This window comes from Cervus canadensis, chromosome 14, assembly GCF_019320065.1.
Source record: "Cervus canadensis isolate Bull #8, Minnesota chromosome 14, ASM1932006v1, whole genome shotgun sequence".
In the NCBI taxonomy this organism is placed as follows: domain Eukaryota; kingdom Metazoa; phylum Chordata; class Mammalia; order Artiodactyla; family Cervidae; genus Cervus; species Cervus canadensis.
Window position 1 is genome coordinate 34016958 of NC_057399.1, and position 20037 is coordinate 34036994.

The 20037-nt window shown below is 38.7% G+C and overlaps 1 protein-coding gene across 1 annotated transcript in view; it reads left to right on the forward strand.

The window, feature by feature from the left end:
* Window positions 1-20037, forward strand: part of KDM4C (lysine demethylase 4C) — a 392678-nt gene that overhangs the window by 100687 nt on the left and 271954 nt on the right. The window contains exons 7-8 of the mRNA XM_043486754.1: window positions 1914-2017; window positions 6020-6157. Coding sequence (XP_043342689.1) covers window positions 1914-2017; window positions 6020-6157 — 242 coding nt within the window. The remainder of the gene's footprint in view (window positions 1-1913; window positions 2018-6019; window positions 6158-20037) is intronic.

Consider the following 20037-nt stretch of genomic DNA (forward strand, 5'->3'; position numbering starts at 1 on the left):
TCCCATTCTATTGTTTTCCTCTGTTTCTTTGCAGTGATCACTGAGGAAGGCTTTCTTATATCTCCTTGCTTATCTTTGGAACTCTGCATTCAAATGGGTATAATCTTTCCTTTTCTCCTTTGCTTTTAGCTTCTCTTCTTTTCACAAATATTTGTAAGGCCTCCTCAGACAGCCAGTTTGCTTTTCTGCATGTCTTTTTCTTGGAGATGGTCTTGATCCTGGTCTCCTGTACAATGTCACAAACCTCTGTCCATAGTTCCAGGCACTCTGTCTATCAGATCCAGTCCCTTAAATCTGTTTCTCACTTCCACTGTATAATTGTAAGGGATTTGGTTTAGGTCATACCTGAATGGTCTAGTGGTTTTAACATTTTGCTATTTTTCTTTTTAACGATCTAGGTGTAGGTGCTTAAGCAGATATACCCTAGTGGTATTTTTTTTTTTTTCCGATGTCTGATTTGTTTCCTTCTGATGATCTATGGCCTCACGTGCTCCGTGGTGGCATCAGTAAAGGCTTGTTTACTTTAAAACTATTACCGTAAACCCTGCTATTCTATGAGGTTAAAGTGGTTCACAGTTAGGTAATGAGTGCTGGCGATTCTCTTATCTGATTGGTCCTTTTCTTGAGCTATTTGTATGTAGTGAGCCACAGAGTGAGATCAGTAACGTTTCCAGTGGCCTTATCTTCATTTTGGCCATGGAATTAAATAGCACCTTTGCTTTTTTCTGCTTTACCCAGATACATAGCACATGCTTTCCTGGTGAGTTCTCTGTTCCTTTCAAGTCCTGTCTCTGTGGTTCTCCTCTGTCCCATCCACATTTCTCTTGTCTTTCTCATCTTGCTTTCCTGCTCTCAGTGTGGTGGTTTTTTCCTCTCAGTGAGGAAGGTGAAGACTAGAACATCAAGTATGTATGTTTTCTCTAGCTTATATAACTGAGTTAATGAGAGTGTCTCAGACAGACTGCAGTGTTGAAGGCAGAGATGGAGAGAAACAGCTGGGTTTCAGCACATCATGTAGTGTTGAATGAACGAGTTGCTGCGCGTTTAGCTTCTTCACCTAAAGGCCTCTTCAAGACACTGTTCCCATATAGGCTGGTGAGACAGGTTTCCAGGCTCTTGAATGGTCCTGACTGGGAGTTAGTTCCAGAAATTAGTAGCAGTTAAATTCCTGAATATTCATTGGAAGGACTGATACTGAAACTCCAATATTTGGCCACCTGATGCGAAGAACTGATTCTTTTGAAAAGACCCTGATCCGGGGTAAGATTGAAGGTGGTAGGAGAAGGGGATGACAGAGGAGGAGATGGTTGGATGGCATCACTGACTCAATGGACATGAGTTTGAGTAAACTCTGAGAGTTGGTGATGGACAGGGAGGCCTGGTGTGCTGCCGTCCATGAGATTGCAAAGAGTTGAACACGACTGAGTGACTGAACTGAACTGAAACTGTATACAATTTAATCAGAAAGATAGCAAACTGCTGTGTGTCTACTGTATGCTGGACAAGTGCTTCTAGGATGATTGCTTTTAGGAGTCTAAAGTAAGAGATTCCTTTGTTAAAACTGCAGATTTTCCTCTTCTCACCTCCCTTAATATTTTATCCACTTATCAGATAATAGGTAGACTGAGTTTAAATTTGTTACAAATATTTAAGGTTTAGTCATTTTGTATTATGCAGACAACTCTTGGCAGATCTTTTTGTAAAAAAGATCAGCCTTTGGTGATAAAAATATGTATCCTTTAATTTTTAAGAATTCTGACTAATTTTTAGCACTGTGATTTTTGAGGATGGATTTGGTCTGTAGTTGTGTAAAGCCATCATTGTATAAGAATACTAGAACGTAAACTTAAAAACTGATTTGAAATTATATCTTAATTAATGCATTACTGCTTGTATTTACTGTTTCCCTTTAGGTTTTTTCCCAAGCAGTTCTCAAGGGTGTGATGCATTTCTTCGCCACAAGATGACACTGATATCTCCCTCAGTATTAAAGAAATACGGCATTCCCTTTGACAAGGTATATTAGTGTTACTCTTTAACAGAATCATTTCCTGTGTGTAGAATTTGTGTTTAAGACAAATTTAACGTAAACTAATATATCTTTGACTTCCAGTAGGATTTTTAGGGTATGAGGAGGAAAATTCAGATTCATGTTTTATTTAGGTAACAATTACTTACCTAAGTGCTGATTTGAAATTACATTTTTTTTTCTTTTTTAAAGACCCAATTGGCTTTAATTCCACTTTTGTTAAAATTATGGTTAAAATAATTAACTATATTAGAAAAGTACTAATGAAAGATAGGAAGTAAGAAAAGCTCTTGACTTTTTTTTTCTTTTACATATATCTATTCTTTTTCAAATTCTGAAATTACATTTTTTTGAAATTAATTTTGGGTTACATTTACTTGAGATTTCATGCACTTCTAATTCACTTGTAACAATACTGAAAGTAAAATGTAGCACATTCGACAGTATAATACATAATTCTCTTCCACTGAAGTCTTTTATGTGAGCAAAAGAATTTATGTTAACGCCATCTATTTTTTTTTTTTTAAAGAAATCAGTTTTTATTAGCAGTTTGGTTGGTTAGAATCAGTGATTATGGTGTCAGTATGTTATTTCTAAACTCATTCAGACATAATACAATTGAGATTTCATTATGGATAGAATTGCCTGATGATTTAATAATCAGATATTGCTTCTTTGGAATATTTCTGAAGATTAAGTTTTGTAAGACTCTGTACATGCTAGATCACTCTTTCTTTGTGTCCATGGATCATTATTGGGTCAGAATTATTACAGAGCATGAGTGTTTTCATGTCAAGAAGCTGAAATGAAAAAAAAACTTTCGACCAGGTCAATAAAAGCTCTCTCTCAGTTGGAGGAGGATTAAGTCTTTAGTTACTTGCAGAAACATTAAAAAATAGCTCAACTCTCTTTATCGTTTTTTATTTGATTGTCTTCCCATAATCCTTGCTGTTTTCTACTTTCAAAGCTTTTCGCTTGTGACTAAATCTTTCCCTCTTCTTTATTTCAGGCCCTTAAAATCTGGTCATCCACCTATCTCCCTCAGCCCTCACCCCTGGGGCCCCGCTCCCACCAGTCCAGGCTTTGTTTGAAGTAGAAGTTTTGCAAGGACTGGGAAACATTCTCCACCTTGGGGTGGTCCTGCTCACTCATGAAGAGTCTGTGTCGCAGTCACGCATGAGACACGTTTGTCTCATGTCCGTGATGAGAATGCTCTCACCACTTGTTTAGTTACGTACTTCTCCCCACGACAGAAAGTGTGCCTTCGAGATGTGCTCTATGGGTAATGTCCACAGGTGTGGGGGGGCTGCAGCACTGCCGCAGGTACAGAAGTCAGAGGCTGTGCCCCGCCCCCAATGGGGCCACTCCTTCTGGGGGCATTGTCTTACTTGCAGACACCTCTAAGCACCAGGCTTTCCAGTCTCAGACTGGGTCATCAGTGCACTTTCTCTCAGGTGGTTGTCATAGCCTGATTAAGCACTTTTATCTAAGTTGGGATGTTAGAAGGCAGAGAAGGAGCAGAATAGAGTCCTCCAAGACAGCGAAAGCTCTGAGAGTTTAGGGCTGTTGATGGGAATTCACCAAGGTGTTCTTTGGAGGGGGGTTATGTGAAATAGCAGGGCTGCAGGATTGGCTTATTCCCTCAGGATGGAGGCGGTAGTAGCTTCTGGCTTCTTTGTAATATTTGGAGGAGACAGGTGCCTCGCACCTTTTTCTGGGCTGAGACTCTCCAGGTACTGTGGTAGCCCACCAAATGCACCATGTTCTTATCCAGTCTTTTGAGGATGGGACATTTTGTGGCTTCTGTGGGAAGTATAATGGTGAGTACTTGTCCACAGATGGTGAGACACCAGCCATTTAGAGGGCTGATTGGTGGCTGCAGTTTTTCATATGAAATGTTGCCATTTCCCCTTCTGCCTTGATGAAGGATGTGTGATGACAGTGTGCTCCTTGAGAAGCTTATTCTTCAATGATGATAATGTAACCTTGGACAGAGTAGCAGACTTTGGAATGACATTGATTCTTCCCAAGTTCATTTCTGATTCTACCACTAGGGTAGATTACATCATTTTTGTGAGCTTCAATCTCTTCAACTGGAAAATGGGGATAATAAGAGTACCATTTAATAGGGCCATTATGAGGATGGAAAGAGATTATCTATATGAAACGCTTTGCATAGTATAGGTAATATAATAATGCACTCTTCCTCCTCAGTTCAACCTTTACTCTTTAGGCAATCATTTCCCAGTTGGACTAACATTTTTTTCTTTTTCTTTCAGTGTATTTGTGTATATTCTTTTGTGTTTGTGTCCATGTATATATATATGCATGAAAAAGTATGTTTGCCAAATAGCTAATGTCTGCTTTTCAATTATGTGTACTACCCTCTCCACCATTTTTCTCTGTATGGAATTATGATGCTTGGTTGATCTTAAAAAGAACTTGTTCTTTTCTGTCTCTATACCCTTCTTTTTTAAAAAAATCAGTTTATTTCATAGAGGCAGTAAATTAGCCTTCTATTTTAGCTAATTGGGACTGACCTGTTTCTAGAAACTATATAGGGGCATAATATTTAGGGTCCCATTTAATGGGAATAGGTACTTTTCAGCATGGCAAGAAAGGAGTTTTCCAGGTAGAGTAGGGAAGAACTATAGATGAGATGCAGTGGAGCAATGAAGCTCATTTCCTTATCCCATTGACAGCAGTCTTACCCTCTTCCCCTCAACTCCCCTTATAGGGCTAGTGACAGTTGAGCAAAGTAAGTTTTATTTTTCACATGGGACAAGGAATGCCTTATTTCCAAGCACAATTATAATTAATGAGATTCAGTGGGACTAGAAAAGGAGAGAATCAGGCTGTGTTCGCACGTGGCTTTGAAATGATGGGACTAGAACCATGTTGAACCCTGATAAGCCATTCTCTGCCTGCCAGGTGGCAGCTGAATTGCTGCTCATTGCAATAGAACACCTGGTGGGATGTCACAGGGGGCAGGGGTGATGAGCTACATTTTAGAATTGTTGGGAAGGAAAGTACTTCCACACACAACATTTTGGCGTTCCTGTAATGGTTACTGAGTGCAGGATGTGCACGTGTATTTATTTATACAGTGTGTTTCCACACAGGTGCATACTTACATATTTGTTTCTTGAACCAAGGTGACTAAATGAATCAGTGAGTTACAGATTTGATACTCTGGTATTGAGCAGACAAGTTTAAAAAAACATTGATAAATTTAGCTTCACTATTCTTCCATAGCTACTTGTGTGTTTTGTATGTTTTGGTGAGTGTCAAAAAAAAAAATAAGCGGATTTCTTTAAAAGTTAGGAATGGACTGAATACATTTTTATCTTTGCTTTTGGGTTGATGGCTGATTGACCCAAGCTATTTTAATTATATTTGCAAATGCACTCACTCACACCTTCATACCCATATGTTGTACATATATTTGAATAATTATTTGATAGAAATTTTACTGTTAAATGAAATATAGTTAATTGAATGTTTTCCAAGTGTAATGAAAGGACAGTTTATTGAATACAATCAACTCTTTAGCAATAAGAATTCATAACATTCAGTGTGTGTTGCCAAAATTTTTATAGCTGTAACTTGAAAAATGTCATTTGTGATATGTCCTGTTTTATAATTCCAGTAATGTGAGTTTTTTGAGTATTAAAATGTATTGAATGCTATTATGAACACTTTTTTAAATAACATAAAGCAAACATCTTCAAATAAAATATAATTTCTCTGATTATGGGCTGAATGATTGAACTATTGCCAGAGGGTCATCTGTTTAGAAAAGTTTTAAAAGTCTCCTGAAAAACTATTAAAGAATTAAGTGAAGAATCTGGGGGCACCTCTTTTATACTAGTATAGCTTGGACATCATAATATTTTTTTTTCTTTTTTTAAACAGGAAATATATTTTAACTGTATTTGCAATTTGGGATGCCTTATAATTGGGAAATATTATATGTCCTCTACCCTGCAGATCACCCAGGAAGCTGGAGAATTTATGATCACTTTCCCATATGGCTACCATGCTGGGTTTAATCATGGTTTCAACTGTGCAGAATCTACAAATTTTGCTACTGTCAGATGGATTGACTATGGGAAAGTTGCTAAATTGGTAAGTTATGCTTCAAAAAATAAAGCATAAATTAAACGTGTATTCTAGTTATTATAGTGGGAAAGCTGTGATCACATGCAGCATTTATTTTTCCTCCTCAATGATGTTGAATGCCTGTGACCATAGTAATTTATTCCAGACAGATATATTTATTTTACATAGGCTATGTTAATATTTGTAGCAACATTTTATGTTTTGAAATTAATGTGGAGCAGTTTACTTTGAGAGGCAATTTTATGCAACCGAGGCTTGCTTGCTTTCTTAAGGCCATCTCGTTTGTTTGTTTTTTTGTGAGATTTTCCAGTGGCTTCCTGTGATTCCATATTAGGTGGACTTGGCACCTTCCATGTTAAAGTTCAGTCCATGGCTTAGAAAACAGCTATTTACAGAGGAAAGTGTCTGGTAAAATTGTAACAAGATGTTAAGGGAAGATGGTAAGAAGAAATGATTCAAACTGCCCTTAGCACAGAAATGAATTTCTTGAAAGTAATAATATAGAACATACTTTAACAAGAAATATATCTTCATGTTAGATTTGGTATAAAAATTTGTGTCTCCTACTCAGTATATTTAATTTAGTTCACAAACCTGTGTATTTTCATTCACAAGCAACTGGGTTAAATTTTATTAATTGCCCCCCTGCAGAGTTAAATAGAGGGCATTTTCAAAGTGACAGTAGCTTCTATTAGGTTTCTTCCTTTCCTGTGGTTTTAAGGCAGAGGTGCATGCTGGCAGAGGGTAGATTCTTAATGAAACTATGTGTTTCACAGAGTATGTAGAATTGCTCAGTGGAAAATGGCACATAGAGTCTATGTGGCCTCTTGTGGCCCCTGCATGGTCCAGGCAAATATTATTCATTCCGCATGATAAAACTTTTGTGTGGAACCATTGAGTGAACGTGGATAGAAATGTATTCAGGGAAGACACTCTAGGTTTACTTTACATGCACATTTAGAAAATTGCATAATATTTTAAAATAAGAATATAGCCCTTTGGCAGCTCAAGCATTTGAGTGAATTCATAACATAAAAGAAAGCTCCTGCTATTAGAAGACTTTCTCTGTTCTGAGTAATTTTTATTTATGAGGGGTAATTTAGAAAGGAGTAGAACTGAACTACTACTTTCGCATCCTTCTTATTACAATAAACCTAATTAAAAAAAAAAACCAGAAAGCTCAGTGTATGTACCTTGGCCAGCTACTGCCATTATTTTGCAGAAAAGTAATGCCTATATCTACATCAAAACAGTGTCATAATCCTGAGGTTATAAAAAGGTATGCTATTTTATGGTTTGCATCTTTAATCGTTGACATAATAAGTCAACTATCCCAGCTGTTCAGTCACCAGCAAAATCAGTTTGTGCTTGTTTACTGTAGCTTTCAGTTTCATCAGTAGTTCTGAGTATTGGCTTCTCCCCAAGTCTAAAATATCCTGAGTGTGTTTCCACCTTTCCACGTGGACAGAGTAGGAGAGGAGTGTGACCACGTAAGAGAGGTTGATAGTGGACCTCTCTGAAGTCTCAGCTGATAAGCCCAGAACTCTGTGGGATTGTTCAGGAAGCGGAGCACCTTGGTCAGGGAGGCATGGATCTGAGGCCCAGCTCTTCTTTTTGCTAACCAGAGAATATCAGGAAAGCCATTTCTTCTTTTTGTTTCTTTCTATAACCTAAAAATACCTCTTTACCCCATAGATTTGTTGTGGGGGTGGAAAACTTAGGTATGTAGATAGCCACTCATGCTGTGTTGATTTATATCATTCAGTTTAGTCAGAGGATATGACAAAATGTTCAGTGGCTATAATGCAGTGTTGGACAGTTAATTTAAAATTCGTCATAGTTACATGTGTTGGAGATGATTTTAGATGTTGTCTCCACCCTTTTCTTAACTCTTGGTGAGGTGGTACACTCACCTAAATAATAATAATAAAAATGTATTACTTTTTTGTTGCAGCTGTAGCAAGTTCCCATAAAATTAGTGGCTTAAAGCAATACTCTTTTTGCTGTTTTGTAGTCCTGTAGGTTATATGTTTAACATTGGTCTCACCAGCGAAATCAATGCGTTTGCAGGGCTGCATTCCTTACTGGAGATTCTGGTGGAGAATCTACTTCTTACTTAGTGAGACTGTTGGCTGTTAGTTCCTTGTGGCTGTAGGACTGAGTTCCTATTTCCTTGCTGTTGTCAGTCAGGTCTTTGCTCCTAGAGGCCTCTCTCAGGTCCTTGCTGTGGTCCCCTACATTTCAGAGTAAGCAATCCACAATATCTCTTTTGTCATAAAAGATAGCATATTCACAGATTGCGGGGTCTAGGATACGGATATCTTTGCTGTTAGGGTGGGACCAAGTGGGATGTGGGAGTGTGGGGGGCAGCATTCTGCCTACATCAGAAATTTTCAGTTAATAATTGACATGGTGATATATATTGATTTTTTTCAAGTCTGTTTCTATAGGCAACCTTATGGATTTACTGTGGTGTATGTGTGGGTATGTGTATGAACATGTAATTTTTAATCTTAGGAAAATTTGTAAATTGGGCAGTTTTTGTGTTTTGCTGGAGAAAAATATAATGTATAGTGAATTAATTATGAATTGTATTAAAAGACAAGTTTTAGCTTTGAGAATGACCACATTTGTTTGTCTTAATCCTTTGCGCTCTTTAATTCATTCTAAATGATAACTGTTTAAAAAACAGTTATTTTTCACAAGTGATAATGAGTTATACATTTAGGGGGATAATTTTTTAAAAAATGGCGTACTTTTTTGTAGTTGAAGCACTGGGAAATGACTGCTGCTTTACCTGTCACATGTTGATTTGACTATGTAAAAGTATCTGATAAAGCGTCTGGTGCAGCATTAATTAACATGGGGCAGAGTGAAAAATCTCAACTGATAATATTTTGTATATTACAAACCAATATTTCTGTTTTCATAACTTAGAAAAGAGCTGTTACAGGAGGTTATTTTTTAATTAAAAAAGTAATTTTGAAAAGATAACCCCAGGCTCACCAGTAATATTTGTGGTCTTTGTTTAGCAGCCAACAGGTTTTGGTTAGGGACCTTTTAAGCCATTCAAGTAACTTAATATGGATGGGGAGAGAGTTCTGTTTTTTCAGGTAGAGCTTGTCTGTTGTATGCCAGGCACTGTGTATGTTTCTGTGAATTCATCCCTTGGAGGCTGAATTGTTTGATGGGAGCCAGAAGTGAGAGTAGAGTTGCCACTGCTGAGCATCCAGGACCACTTCCTTTGCTCTTGGCTGCTTCACCGCTGGTGGTATTGCTGGAGCAGGATGGGAGATGGGGTTTCTGTGGATTTCCTTTGAATGTATTACTGATCTCTTGGTATGTGGTATTTGTTCATGAAACCTTCCCTCCATTTAAGGTACAGCTAACATTGACTAAAAAGAACATCCATCCCAATATTTGTGCTATTCCCAAATACTCATCTTCCAAATTCCAGCAGATTCTTTAACCTTTGATGTACTCAACTAAATAATAATAATAATAGCAACAACAATGATTATTGTATGTGGATATTCCATTGCCTGTCAGTGTATTCCCCATTTTTCAGCACTTAATTCAGTTGACTCTTTATTATAGTATCTACCCAAACTGCCTCATCTCTTATATAAGGCTTCTTTTGTGCATAGATTGTAGAACAGGTCTTCAGAAAATGGGTATAAGTGTGAGCAATGACAACAACTTAATTTGACTATCCTTGTTTCTAAAAATTTCTGCTAATGCCCCCAACTTTGGTATTCCTCTTGTTCCTATCTTTCCCTCTCTTCTCAGGATCATTCAGCTCTTTTTTGCCTTGACCTGCCAAATATAGCAAACCAAATCCTGCATGATACTGTAGAAGAGAACAGCCTTGCCTTAAGAGGACCCACCTACCTGAGTGGTTCTGTAATGGTTTTCCTCATTTCATTTATCAGAATTAAGGTTTTCATTGAAAAAAAAAGAAATATTATGGGTGGCCTTGTGCCCATATGCCTGCTGTCAGTCAGAGTTCAGCTTCAGTGAGTGCCCCACGAGTTTCTTCTCTGAAATAGGAATTGTGCTACATGCTTGTACAAAAGGAATTGTTTTCTTTGTCTTCAAAGAACTTTCATAATGAGCAGGAGGGTTTTTAATAAACCTCTTTTGCAAAGCTGTAATATGTGTGGAACATACCGTCCAGTTATTTTAGACATCTTTCTAGCTTTGAATATCAGAGTAATCTAGAGTGGAATACTGTATACTTTTTTTTCTAGTAGAGATTTTAAAATATCCACCAGATTGCATAGCAGTTGAACTGAGATATTTGTGCATATTTGAGATGAATGTTTTTTGCCTCTGGAGCGTTCTTTCTTTCTGGGGTGAGATGGAGTCCGTGGTTACTTCTGCTCAGCAGCTGTGGTGGCATTCACAGGGCTTCTTCCTGGCTAGGTTGGATCAAAGAGCTGGCCTGCAGGTTGTATTTCATTTTTCTGTTTGGTGGGATGAAGTGCAGTTGTTTTGATATTAGGTTTGATGGATTTGTTTGCCACTGCATTCATTAGCTTCACATCAAAAAACTGACAGGCTGTTAAATGAAACTTTGGCTTAGATTTTCAGCTTGACTGTTTAGAGACGTTTGTGAGGATATTTTGTTTTTGTGTTGCAGCAGCCTCCAGCACTGTGATTGTCTCTAAGGGAAGAAAAGTTATTTACTGTACTGATTTTCTTGAGTTAAAAAGAATCATTGTCTGGGGGACAGTCATATCTAGGCTACACCATCAGGAGCAGTGTATTTATGACAGTATGTGCAGCGTGAGAGAATTATCTGCAGCACAGTAAATAACGTTATCTTCTTGGAAGGAAAGGTAATAGTTGGTGACTCCAGAATGATATCTCTTATTTTGCATTAATTTTACTTTAAGTGATAATCTATTAACATGATATGCCAGAAAGTTGAAAAATTGCACTGCAAAGCTGAGAATGTTCTCTTATAAACTCCAAGAGAGTTACTTCACCATCTAACTTGAAAGTATTCTGACATTTGAATCCTCAAACTTTTGAAAAAGTTTAAAAAGAGACAGTAGAATGTTGAAATTGATTTCTTTTTAATCTGAAAGGAATTTCAACTATTAAATTGTCTTGCATATAAGAACCATGATATGGGTTTATCTTTTTTTATATGTCAATCATTTTCTAAAATTAAATTTGTTTTTTCCTAAATTAGGTAGCATTCATCCAAAGAAATCTTTAATCTTGGGGTGGTCTTTGCTAAAACAGTCAGGAACCATTTTAACAGTGAGTCTCTAGGTTATATTTTAATATGCCTTAGATCATAGAATACTAGTACAGTGACATTTCTCTATTCTTACAGCTTGTGAAGTAAAGTAAATGCAGGCTGTTGAACATTGCTCATTTAACAGTTCTTGGCATTCTAATTTTAGTGTCTGGTATGGCACATAAAATATGCACTCCGAGAGCTAAGTGGTCTCGTATTCTTCGTTTCATCTTTTTACCTTCACTTGGTTTCTGTCTCTTGGGTCCTGGTGGCACAACACAGCAGTGCTGATGAGTAGTGTCCTCTGCCTTTTTTTTTTCTAAACAAGAGCGTAAAGGGAAGAAGAGAAAATACCATATAGAGAAAAAGAAGCGTATGAAGTCATGTCCTTAGGAGTTTGCACTCCAACTGGGGAGTTTGTATTTATGTATTTAGAAGAAACTAGGGTTAGGTTCACATTATGTCCCCATTTTATTCTAATAAAGTATTGTTGGATTCAGAAAATCTGAGGCGTCAAGTAGCATACCAGGAAAGCCAAGTGATTAATATAGATGGTGTCTGCAGGAGAGACGTTTGGGGTTTGAGTCCTCAGGATGGGGAGTCTGATTTCATTTAGTGTTAATTTATTAATAAATTTGCTGGATTATGGGATTTGAGTAGAACTAGGTATATAATTTATGATACTGGTGTCTAATCGCTAACTCGAAATCAAAGTAATATCTGTTTTTGAGGCTTTAGTTAACTCTGTACCTTAAAACCTAGAGAGCATATTAAAAAGCAGAGACATTACTTGGTCAACAAAGGTCCATCTAGTCAAGGCTGTGGTTTTTCCAGTAGTCATGTATGGACGTGAGAGTTGGACTATAAAGAAAGCTGAGTGCCGAAGAATTGATGCTTTTGAACTGTGGTGTTGGAGAAGACTCTTGAGAGTCCCTTGGACTGCAGGGGGATCCAACCAGTCCATCCTAAAGGTGATTAGTCCTGGGTGTTATTGGAAGGACTGATGTTGAAGCTGAAACTTCAATACTTTGACCACCTGATGCGGAGAGCTGACTCATTTGAAAAGACCCTGATGCTGGGAAAGATTGAGGGCAGGAGGAGAAGGGGGTGACAGAGGATGAGATGGTTGGATGGCATCACTGACACAATGGACATGGGTTTGGGTGGACTCCGGAAGTTGATGACGGACAGGGAAGCCTGGCGTGCTGCGGTTCATGGGGTCGCAAAGAGTTGGACATGATTGAGCGACTGAACTAAACTGAACTGATACCTTAAAAAGTAAGTTGACTTTTTGAATAACATATTCACTGTACTGAGAAAAATTAGTTTTTTAATCATTCTTTCATATGGTTTGATAGTAGTAGGATTGGACATTGGTTGTTCACAGTGTGCCAGGCCTGATGTAGGGCACTTTATATATGTTACTTCTTGCCATCTGTGCTGGTCCAGAGATAATTGGATATCTTCTGTCCTCTACTAGGCTTCCCCAGTGGCTCAGTGGTAAAAGAATCCACCTGCAATGCAGGAGATGCAGGAGACAAGGGTTCGATCCCTAGGTTGGGAAAATTCCCTGGAGGAGGACATGGCAACCCAGTCCAGTATTCTTCTTGTGAAAATCCTGTGGACAGAGGAGCCTGGCAGGCTACAATCCATGGGGTCAGAAAGAGTCAGACACAACTGAAGCAACTCAGCATGCGCTGTTCTCTGCTAGCTCCCCTTTCTCAAACCAAGGAGTTGGGATGATGCATAAAATGAGGATGGTGAGGCTGAGATTGGATGCAGAAGGTTAGTCCCCTAGCACCCTGTACCCTTCCAGACTCATTTCATTGGATGTGGTGGATTATATAGGTCCCAGCCACATAGTGCTTTTTCTTTGTCAGTGGAAGAGCTAAGTGTGAATTTTCAGACTTCTTAAATAAGGCATGCCAACCAAGGTTACTGTTCCCTTTCCTTCAAGATACTCATTCTTTGCTGACAGAACAAAGGCGACATGTGTATATGCCCAGTTTGATGTTTGTTGTGGGAATCTTGCCTCTGTGATCATTTGATATGACCTCTTTGAATCAAAAGAAAGCTTTAATGGAATTTCACTGAGGTGAGTGGCTATAATTAGACAAATCTGTGGATCCGTAGTCTGTCCTCCCTCTGCTCTGAGCAAGATGATAGGAAGCGTGAACACACCTCTCTTTGGAACTGCTTGTCGGAGTTGTAGCTTGAAAATTCTCATGGGGTCTGTAGCCCTGGCGCTCTCTCATGCCAGGACCCCTCTTCAAGCAGAAGGTTGAAAGTAGTGAAGGTAATGGCTGAATAGGGTGTTGATGTTTAAATATCAAAGGTAGTAAAGAATGGGTGAAGAAACCATTGATTAATCTCTATTACTGGTTTAATAATTCCACACTTTGGCAATGATAAGAATCAGAGTGTTAGCCAATTCGAAGAGGAAGGGGGTCCCCGTTTGGCAGATCCTGAAAACGTCCGATACAATAAAGAAGCCCAGTGCTTGGTTCTCTCCCTCTTTCAGCCATGCCTAGTATTTTAAATTTACTCTGCTTTTATTCCCTACAAACTGTGCCTGGTAATTTATTTTTTTGCCTCTTTCTAAAACAAAGAAGGTAAAACCAGAGTGTCTTCTGAACTGTCCAGATACTCTGGAGGGATGATTTCCAACGTGATAGCTTAGAGCATTGATTGATTCTCTGTGGTGCTGTCTGTGAAAGTTAGTGCTCACAGCTAATTCTGTCCATTATTTTTGTTTTTCATTTGTATTGATCCGTTTGCATTTTTCCAAGTGCTGTCTTTAAGTGAGAATAATGTCAATTATTTGTATGCCTCTTGCTTGTAATGCTGAATGTAGTTTTTGTGATTGCCTTATGTCTCCCTTATTGTTTGATATTTTGATTTTTATCACACTTGAGTATGACAAATGAATAAGTAGTTGAGTAAGGGAAGTTTCAACTTCGTGTTGTAATGTCATTAAACATATGAAGAAATGAAATGTTAATCTTGGGGAGTGTCTTTTTTGTAATCATAAATAACAAGTATTTGTGTTGAATAGGGGGTGAGGATTGTATGTATGTATTTTACCACTATTGCTGTTATTTTGTAGTCTTTTTGGAAAAGTCTAGAAAAACATATTAAGGATGAAAAATTTAGCATGCTTAATGTTCCATCTGTAATATCAAAGTTAGTCTTAAAAATTGATTATATCTTGCATTTCCCTTCAAGATGCTTCATGAGAAATAGAGCTCAAGTAGTTACTGAGGTTCCATGGTCTGCTTAGTATTTGGGTCACTCAAGGGATGACACAGGGTGATGGAGGTGGTTGATGCTCCAGAGAGTAACAGACTGTCTTGAGTCCCCTTCAGGTTGCATGTCATTCTGCTGAGCTTCATTTTCCTCATGTACTAGGGAAGCATTGTTGTGCAGCAGTACAGGCGGATAAGTTCAAGGGTTGGCCAGGCTCTGACTAGAATTCTTCCTTTTCTTTTTACTAACTGTGTGACTGTAGCAAGTACTTAATTGACCTCCTTGAGGACGACAGAGGATGAGATGGTTAGATGGCATCACTGACTTGATGGACATGAGTTGGGGTAAACTCTGGGAGTTGGTGATGGACAGGGAGACCTGGCGTGCTGTGGTCTATGGGGTCGCAAAGAGTCGGACACGACTGAGTGACTGAACTGAACTGAATGTTAAAAATACCTTTTCCCCATATGTAAAATGGAGATGGTAGCTTCTTCAGAGTTGTGCTGAAGAATAACTGAAGTTAAATCTATAAGGGGTCTTGCACAGTTGTGGTGGGGACTGGAGAGATGTGTGGTGGGTTAGGTTGCGCCTCCTCTGCTTGTTTCTTTCAGAATTCCACTTTGGAGAACTGACCTTTGCTCAGAGGTGGGCCTGGCAGGTCTAAGAGAACTCCCACTTCCTTTTCCAGTGATGATGGATCAGATTAGTGGGCCAATCTTGGCCACATAGAAAGGAGGTGGTTAGTGGAACCATAGAGGAAAACTCCAGCTTGCCCTCAGAGAGTAACAGGAGGCTCGTCTCTCTAGAAGAGGACAGGGAAGCACTGAGGTCACCAGCCTATGATCATAAGGCGACCAGACCTAGCTTAAAGCCCATGCTTTGGACGCAGAGACCAGATTAGGGATCAAAAGTATTCTGTTCAAATTCAAAGCCTGGAGAAAGGCCAGTGTTTTATTTTTCATAACTCTGTCAGAAATACAAGTGTTCATTGCTCCATTTCCAGAGTATTTCTTTCCTTGCTAAAAGTGTTTTGGTGGCTAATTTGAGTGCAAACAAGCAAAAACCCAACCCAATCACATAGGCGCGTATTAGAATTCTGGTTCTGTGTGGGGTGCTTGGATAACCTGCCTCTGTAGCCTTAGTTTCCTACCTGTAAAGAAGGCTTTGACTGGTGCCTCACCGGGATGGGGGCCACAGGGGAGTCAGGCACCTAGCAGCATGCCTCTCTCACTGAGTACATTTTGAAAAAGTCATTCCTTGTGGGCCATTTCTAAGTCAGGGAACTCCTTGACACTGTTTGGGGAAGCCTGGTGGAGTTCAGGCCCGAGGTGCTCAGCAGCAGTGGCTGTGGGGATAGTATTTGCAGCAGACGTGCTCACAGCAGGCCGGGCAGATGGATTGCTTTATATATTACCATTGAATTCTCACATCCATTCACTTTTACTTTCTGCCAAACTGAGGGCATCTGAAAAGAAGTGACATCAACTGATAGTATTTGGGGTTCTGTAGGCCAGATTGCTGGGAGGAGGAATTTTAAGGAGCTGTTGCTTATGTGTTCACAGGCATACTGTGGCTTTCGGGCTCTGTGTTGAATTTGAAAGACCATGTGTTATAAATCCTTGGAAAGAAAACTGTCATGGATGTTGTAGATTCCTATGCTAAGTTTGACTCCACTTCACACATGGCTTTTACATACTTCCTACATACTTGAATTAAGATAAAAGAATAGGTTGTTTCCAACAGTATTCTAAATTTTCATAAACTATATTTTATGGCCTAATCATAATTTTCAGTGTTTCTTCTATTCCAAGTGCTCAGAGTGTGTATTCTGTCCTTTTATTTTAAGCATTAATTAACATAAAATTGGATGATTCTGATGGATATTGAAATGGTGTGAGAACCTGTTTCTTTGAAAATTGAAAAATCGTTCAGACTTCAGTAGTATTCCAAGTAATAGTGAAAGATTTCTTTTTCTTATCATATTAGTAAAGACCAAAGGACAATTCTCATTACTCATGAGAATGTACTTGTTAGAGTGAGCACTCTGCTTTTCTGCTGGCTGTGGTATGATTGCGATATGCATCCTGAAAAGCAGGCAGGTGGTGTGTATCAGTAACCCTTAATGTCTTTAAGCCCTTTGAGCCATTTCTTACACTCCTAAGAAATAATTGGAAAAAGTACATTTACAAAGACAAAAGTACACTTACTGAGGTGATTGTTGCAGTGCTAGATTTATCAGCAAAAATTGAATTATAACTAATATGTCCAATGATAGGGAAATCATTGAGAAAATTATGATGTGTCCATGTACTAAAATCCTTTTACAGAAAATTATTTGAAAGGAAATCACGATGGCTGTTAAGTATGTTATCCCTTGTTGAAATATATTAAAAATTAATATATGTCTATGGTTAAAAAAATTAAAGCACAGAAAAATATGTAATGGCACCCTTTTCAGTCCCTTCCTTAAAGGTAAAACCTTTTTTAACAAGTCCTTACATATACTTTCAAAACTATTAGCATATGTCTGTATCTTTTTAAAAAGCTACAGAGTTAATCAGTATTGTTCACATTGTTTTTCAATGTCTTTTTTTTTTTAAACATCTTTCCTTTTAATGCATCTTTTCATTTATGGTAAGTAGAACATTTTTAGAGTATAGATTTTTATTAGAAACACCTCTCTTATCCCAATAGAGTATGACAGGTGGTTGCCATGGAGTTTTTCTGAGGGTCTCCATAGAACCACAGTAGTACGTACGAGTTCATTGCACAGATCTTGTTAGCAAGTTAGGACTTAGACAACAAACACCTTAGTTCACTGCTGTGTCTCTCTTCCCCCCACACAGAGCAGATGGCCAGGCGGACCTGGTGCCCTCGCACGTTTCCATGCCTGGGTTTGTTGACAGGCCCTGCCTGCACCAGCCTCTCGGCTTATTCCACCACAGCTGATGCTGGAAGATAGTTCATGCCATCGTAATTTCTGTTTTACTGAATGACAGCGTTTCTCACCGTGTCCTCATATTTGAAGGATTGGATTGGTTAAGTAAATTTTAATAAGTTCCTTTAGAATTGCATTTCTCTGTCCTCATAAAGGATTAACCCAGTGAATTTGGAAGACATGACAGAAAAAAGTAACAGAATGACTTTTGTCAACAGTTCTGTGATAATGGGAAATTGAAATAGGAATGGCACAAAGAGGGGATAAAACCGAGCCTGGTTGCTCAGTACAGATATAGGCAAGAAGGACTACATAAAATAAGAAAATGCCAACTGCAATAATCATAAAGGATACTCTAGATTTAAAACACGTACATGAAGTAAGACAATCAGGAAATTATTGCCCATTGTTGCAAGAGAGCAGATGGTGCGAAAATATCCTTTAATTTTATGTCATTCTTAAAATCAAACAACCAAAGAGCACATACCATCTATGTTTAAAAAGTTAACTTGCAAACTTTTCTATTTTGGGAGGACGCTAGAGTAGAGTTGAAAAAGAATAAAAACAGCGTTAATCTGCCAGTAAAGAAACAAATTGGAGGCTGTCTTTGCAGGGGATTGAAGGCATAGATGAAAGATTTACCAAGAAAGCAGTGTTCCAAACCCTGCTCAACTTCTGTGTGAAACTCTTCTCTGTTACATATTTTCCTCCTCGTTGGTTCTAGAAAGTGACTTGATGTTAAATGTTTAAGTTCTGAAGTGTCTAGATTATGTCTCTAAAACCACATCCATTTAGGTACATGGTCATAATTTTTGGAAAGTGTAGCTTCATGCTTTAGTATTTCACATTTGATTAGAGAAAATTTTAGAAAAGTTTTTTGAATGTTGATACTATTTACACTCAGGACCTTCCAAATTAGAACTGAATCCTAGATCCTAAAACATTTAGTTTGAATAAGCATGACTAAGACCTCTGATCTCAGATTTGTGCACAGGTTTACACTATAGCAGTGTGTCTTAAAACGCATTTCTGTAGTGTAGGTGCCTTATGATCAATTCATGGTACTTTTTTCCTCAGTTACTACACAGATGTATTTGCTGGTGCTGTTGCGGGGGATGGTGTCTGTGGCAAAGTCAAGTCAGTCTGTGATGTCCTTGGCCAGTCGGGGCTGGACTGAGAAGTGTTGATGCTGAACACGGATTCCTTTACAGGTCCTGTTAGCACTTTACTGTTTGTTCTTATTGGTGATCTCACCTGTTAGAGCAGCCTAGTGAACATGGAGACAGGGAATTGGAAACTCAGGTCCATATTTCTCAAAGGATCTGCCCTTTGAGTTGTGCAGCGGAGAATCTGAAGTCCATCCTCAGTCACTGAGTAACTGATGTAGCTACTTACCAGGAAAATTGGGGTGATGCAGTCCACTGTGTTTTAGAAGAAACATTTTGAGGTCGGGTAGTTTACAAACCTAGAATTTCAATAGGCATATGTATAGTTAAATTTTTTTTAGATTGTTTTGATTACATTATGTGAGCATTCCCTGTACCCCTGTTTTACCTTTTGGAAATGATTGACATAATAGTGGATTGATTGAATCAGACTTTACGAATCTTGTTGTTCAGTCACTCAGTTGTGTCTGACTCTTTGCGACCCCATGGACTACAGCATGTTAGGTTTCCCTGTCCTTCCCTTACCTGCAGGAGTTTGTTCAAACCGTGACCATTGAGTCGATGATGCCATCCAACCATCTCATCCTCTTTCACCATCTTCTCCTCCTGCTCTCAATCTTTTTCAGCATCAGAGTCTTTTCCAGTGAGTCAACTATTCACATCAGGTGGCCAAAGTCTTGGAGCTTCAGCATCAGTCCTTCCAATGAATAGTCAGGGTTGATTTCCTTTAGGATTGACTGGTTTGATCTCCTTGCAGTCCAAGGGACTCTCAAGAGTCTTCTCCAGCACCACAGTTTGAAAAGCATCACTTGTTTGGCACTCAGGCTTCTCTATGGTCCAACTCTTATATCCATACATTACTACTGGAAAAACTATCAGTTCACTTCAGTTCAGTCGCTCAGTCATGTCAACTCTTTGCGACCCCTTGGACTGCAGCATGCCAGGCTTCCCTGTCCATCACCAACTCCTGGAGTTTACTCAAGCTCCTGTCCATTGAATCGGTGATGCCATCCAACCATCTCATCCTCTGTTGTCCCCTTCTCCTCTTGCCTTCAATCTTTCCCAGCATCAGGGTCTTTTTCCAATGAGTCAGTTCTTTGCATCAGGTGGCGAAAGTATTGGAGTTTCAGCTTCAACATCAGTCCTTCCAGTGAACATTCAGGACTGATTTCCTTTAGGATGGACTGGTTGGATCTCCTTGCAGTCCTTAAGAGTCTTCTCCAATACCACAGTTCAAAAGCATCAATTCTTCAGCGCTCAGCTTTCTTTATAGTCCAACTCTCAC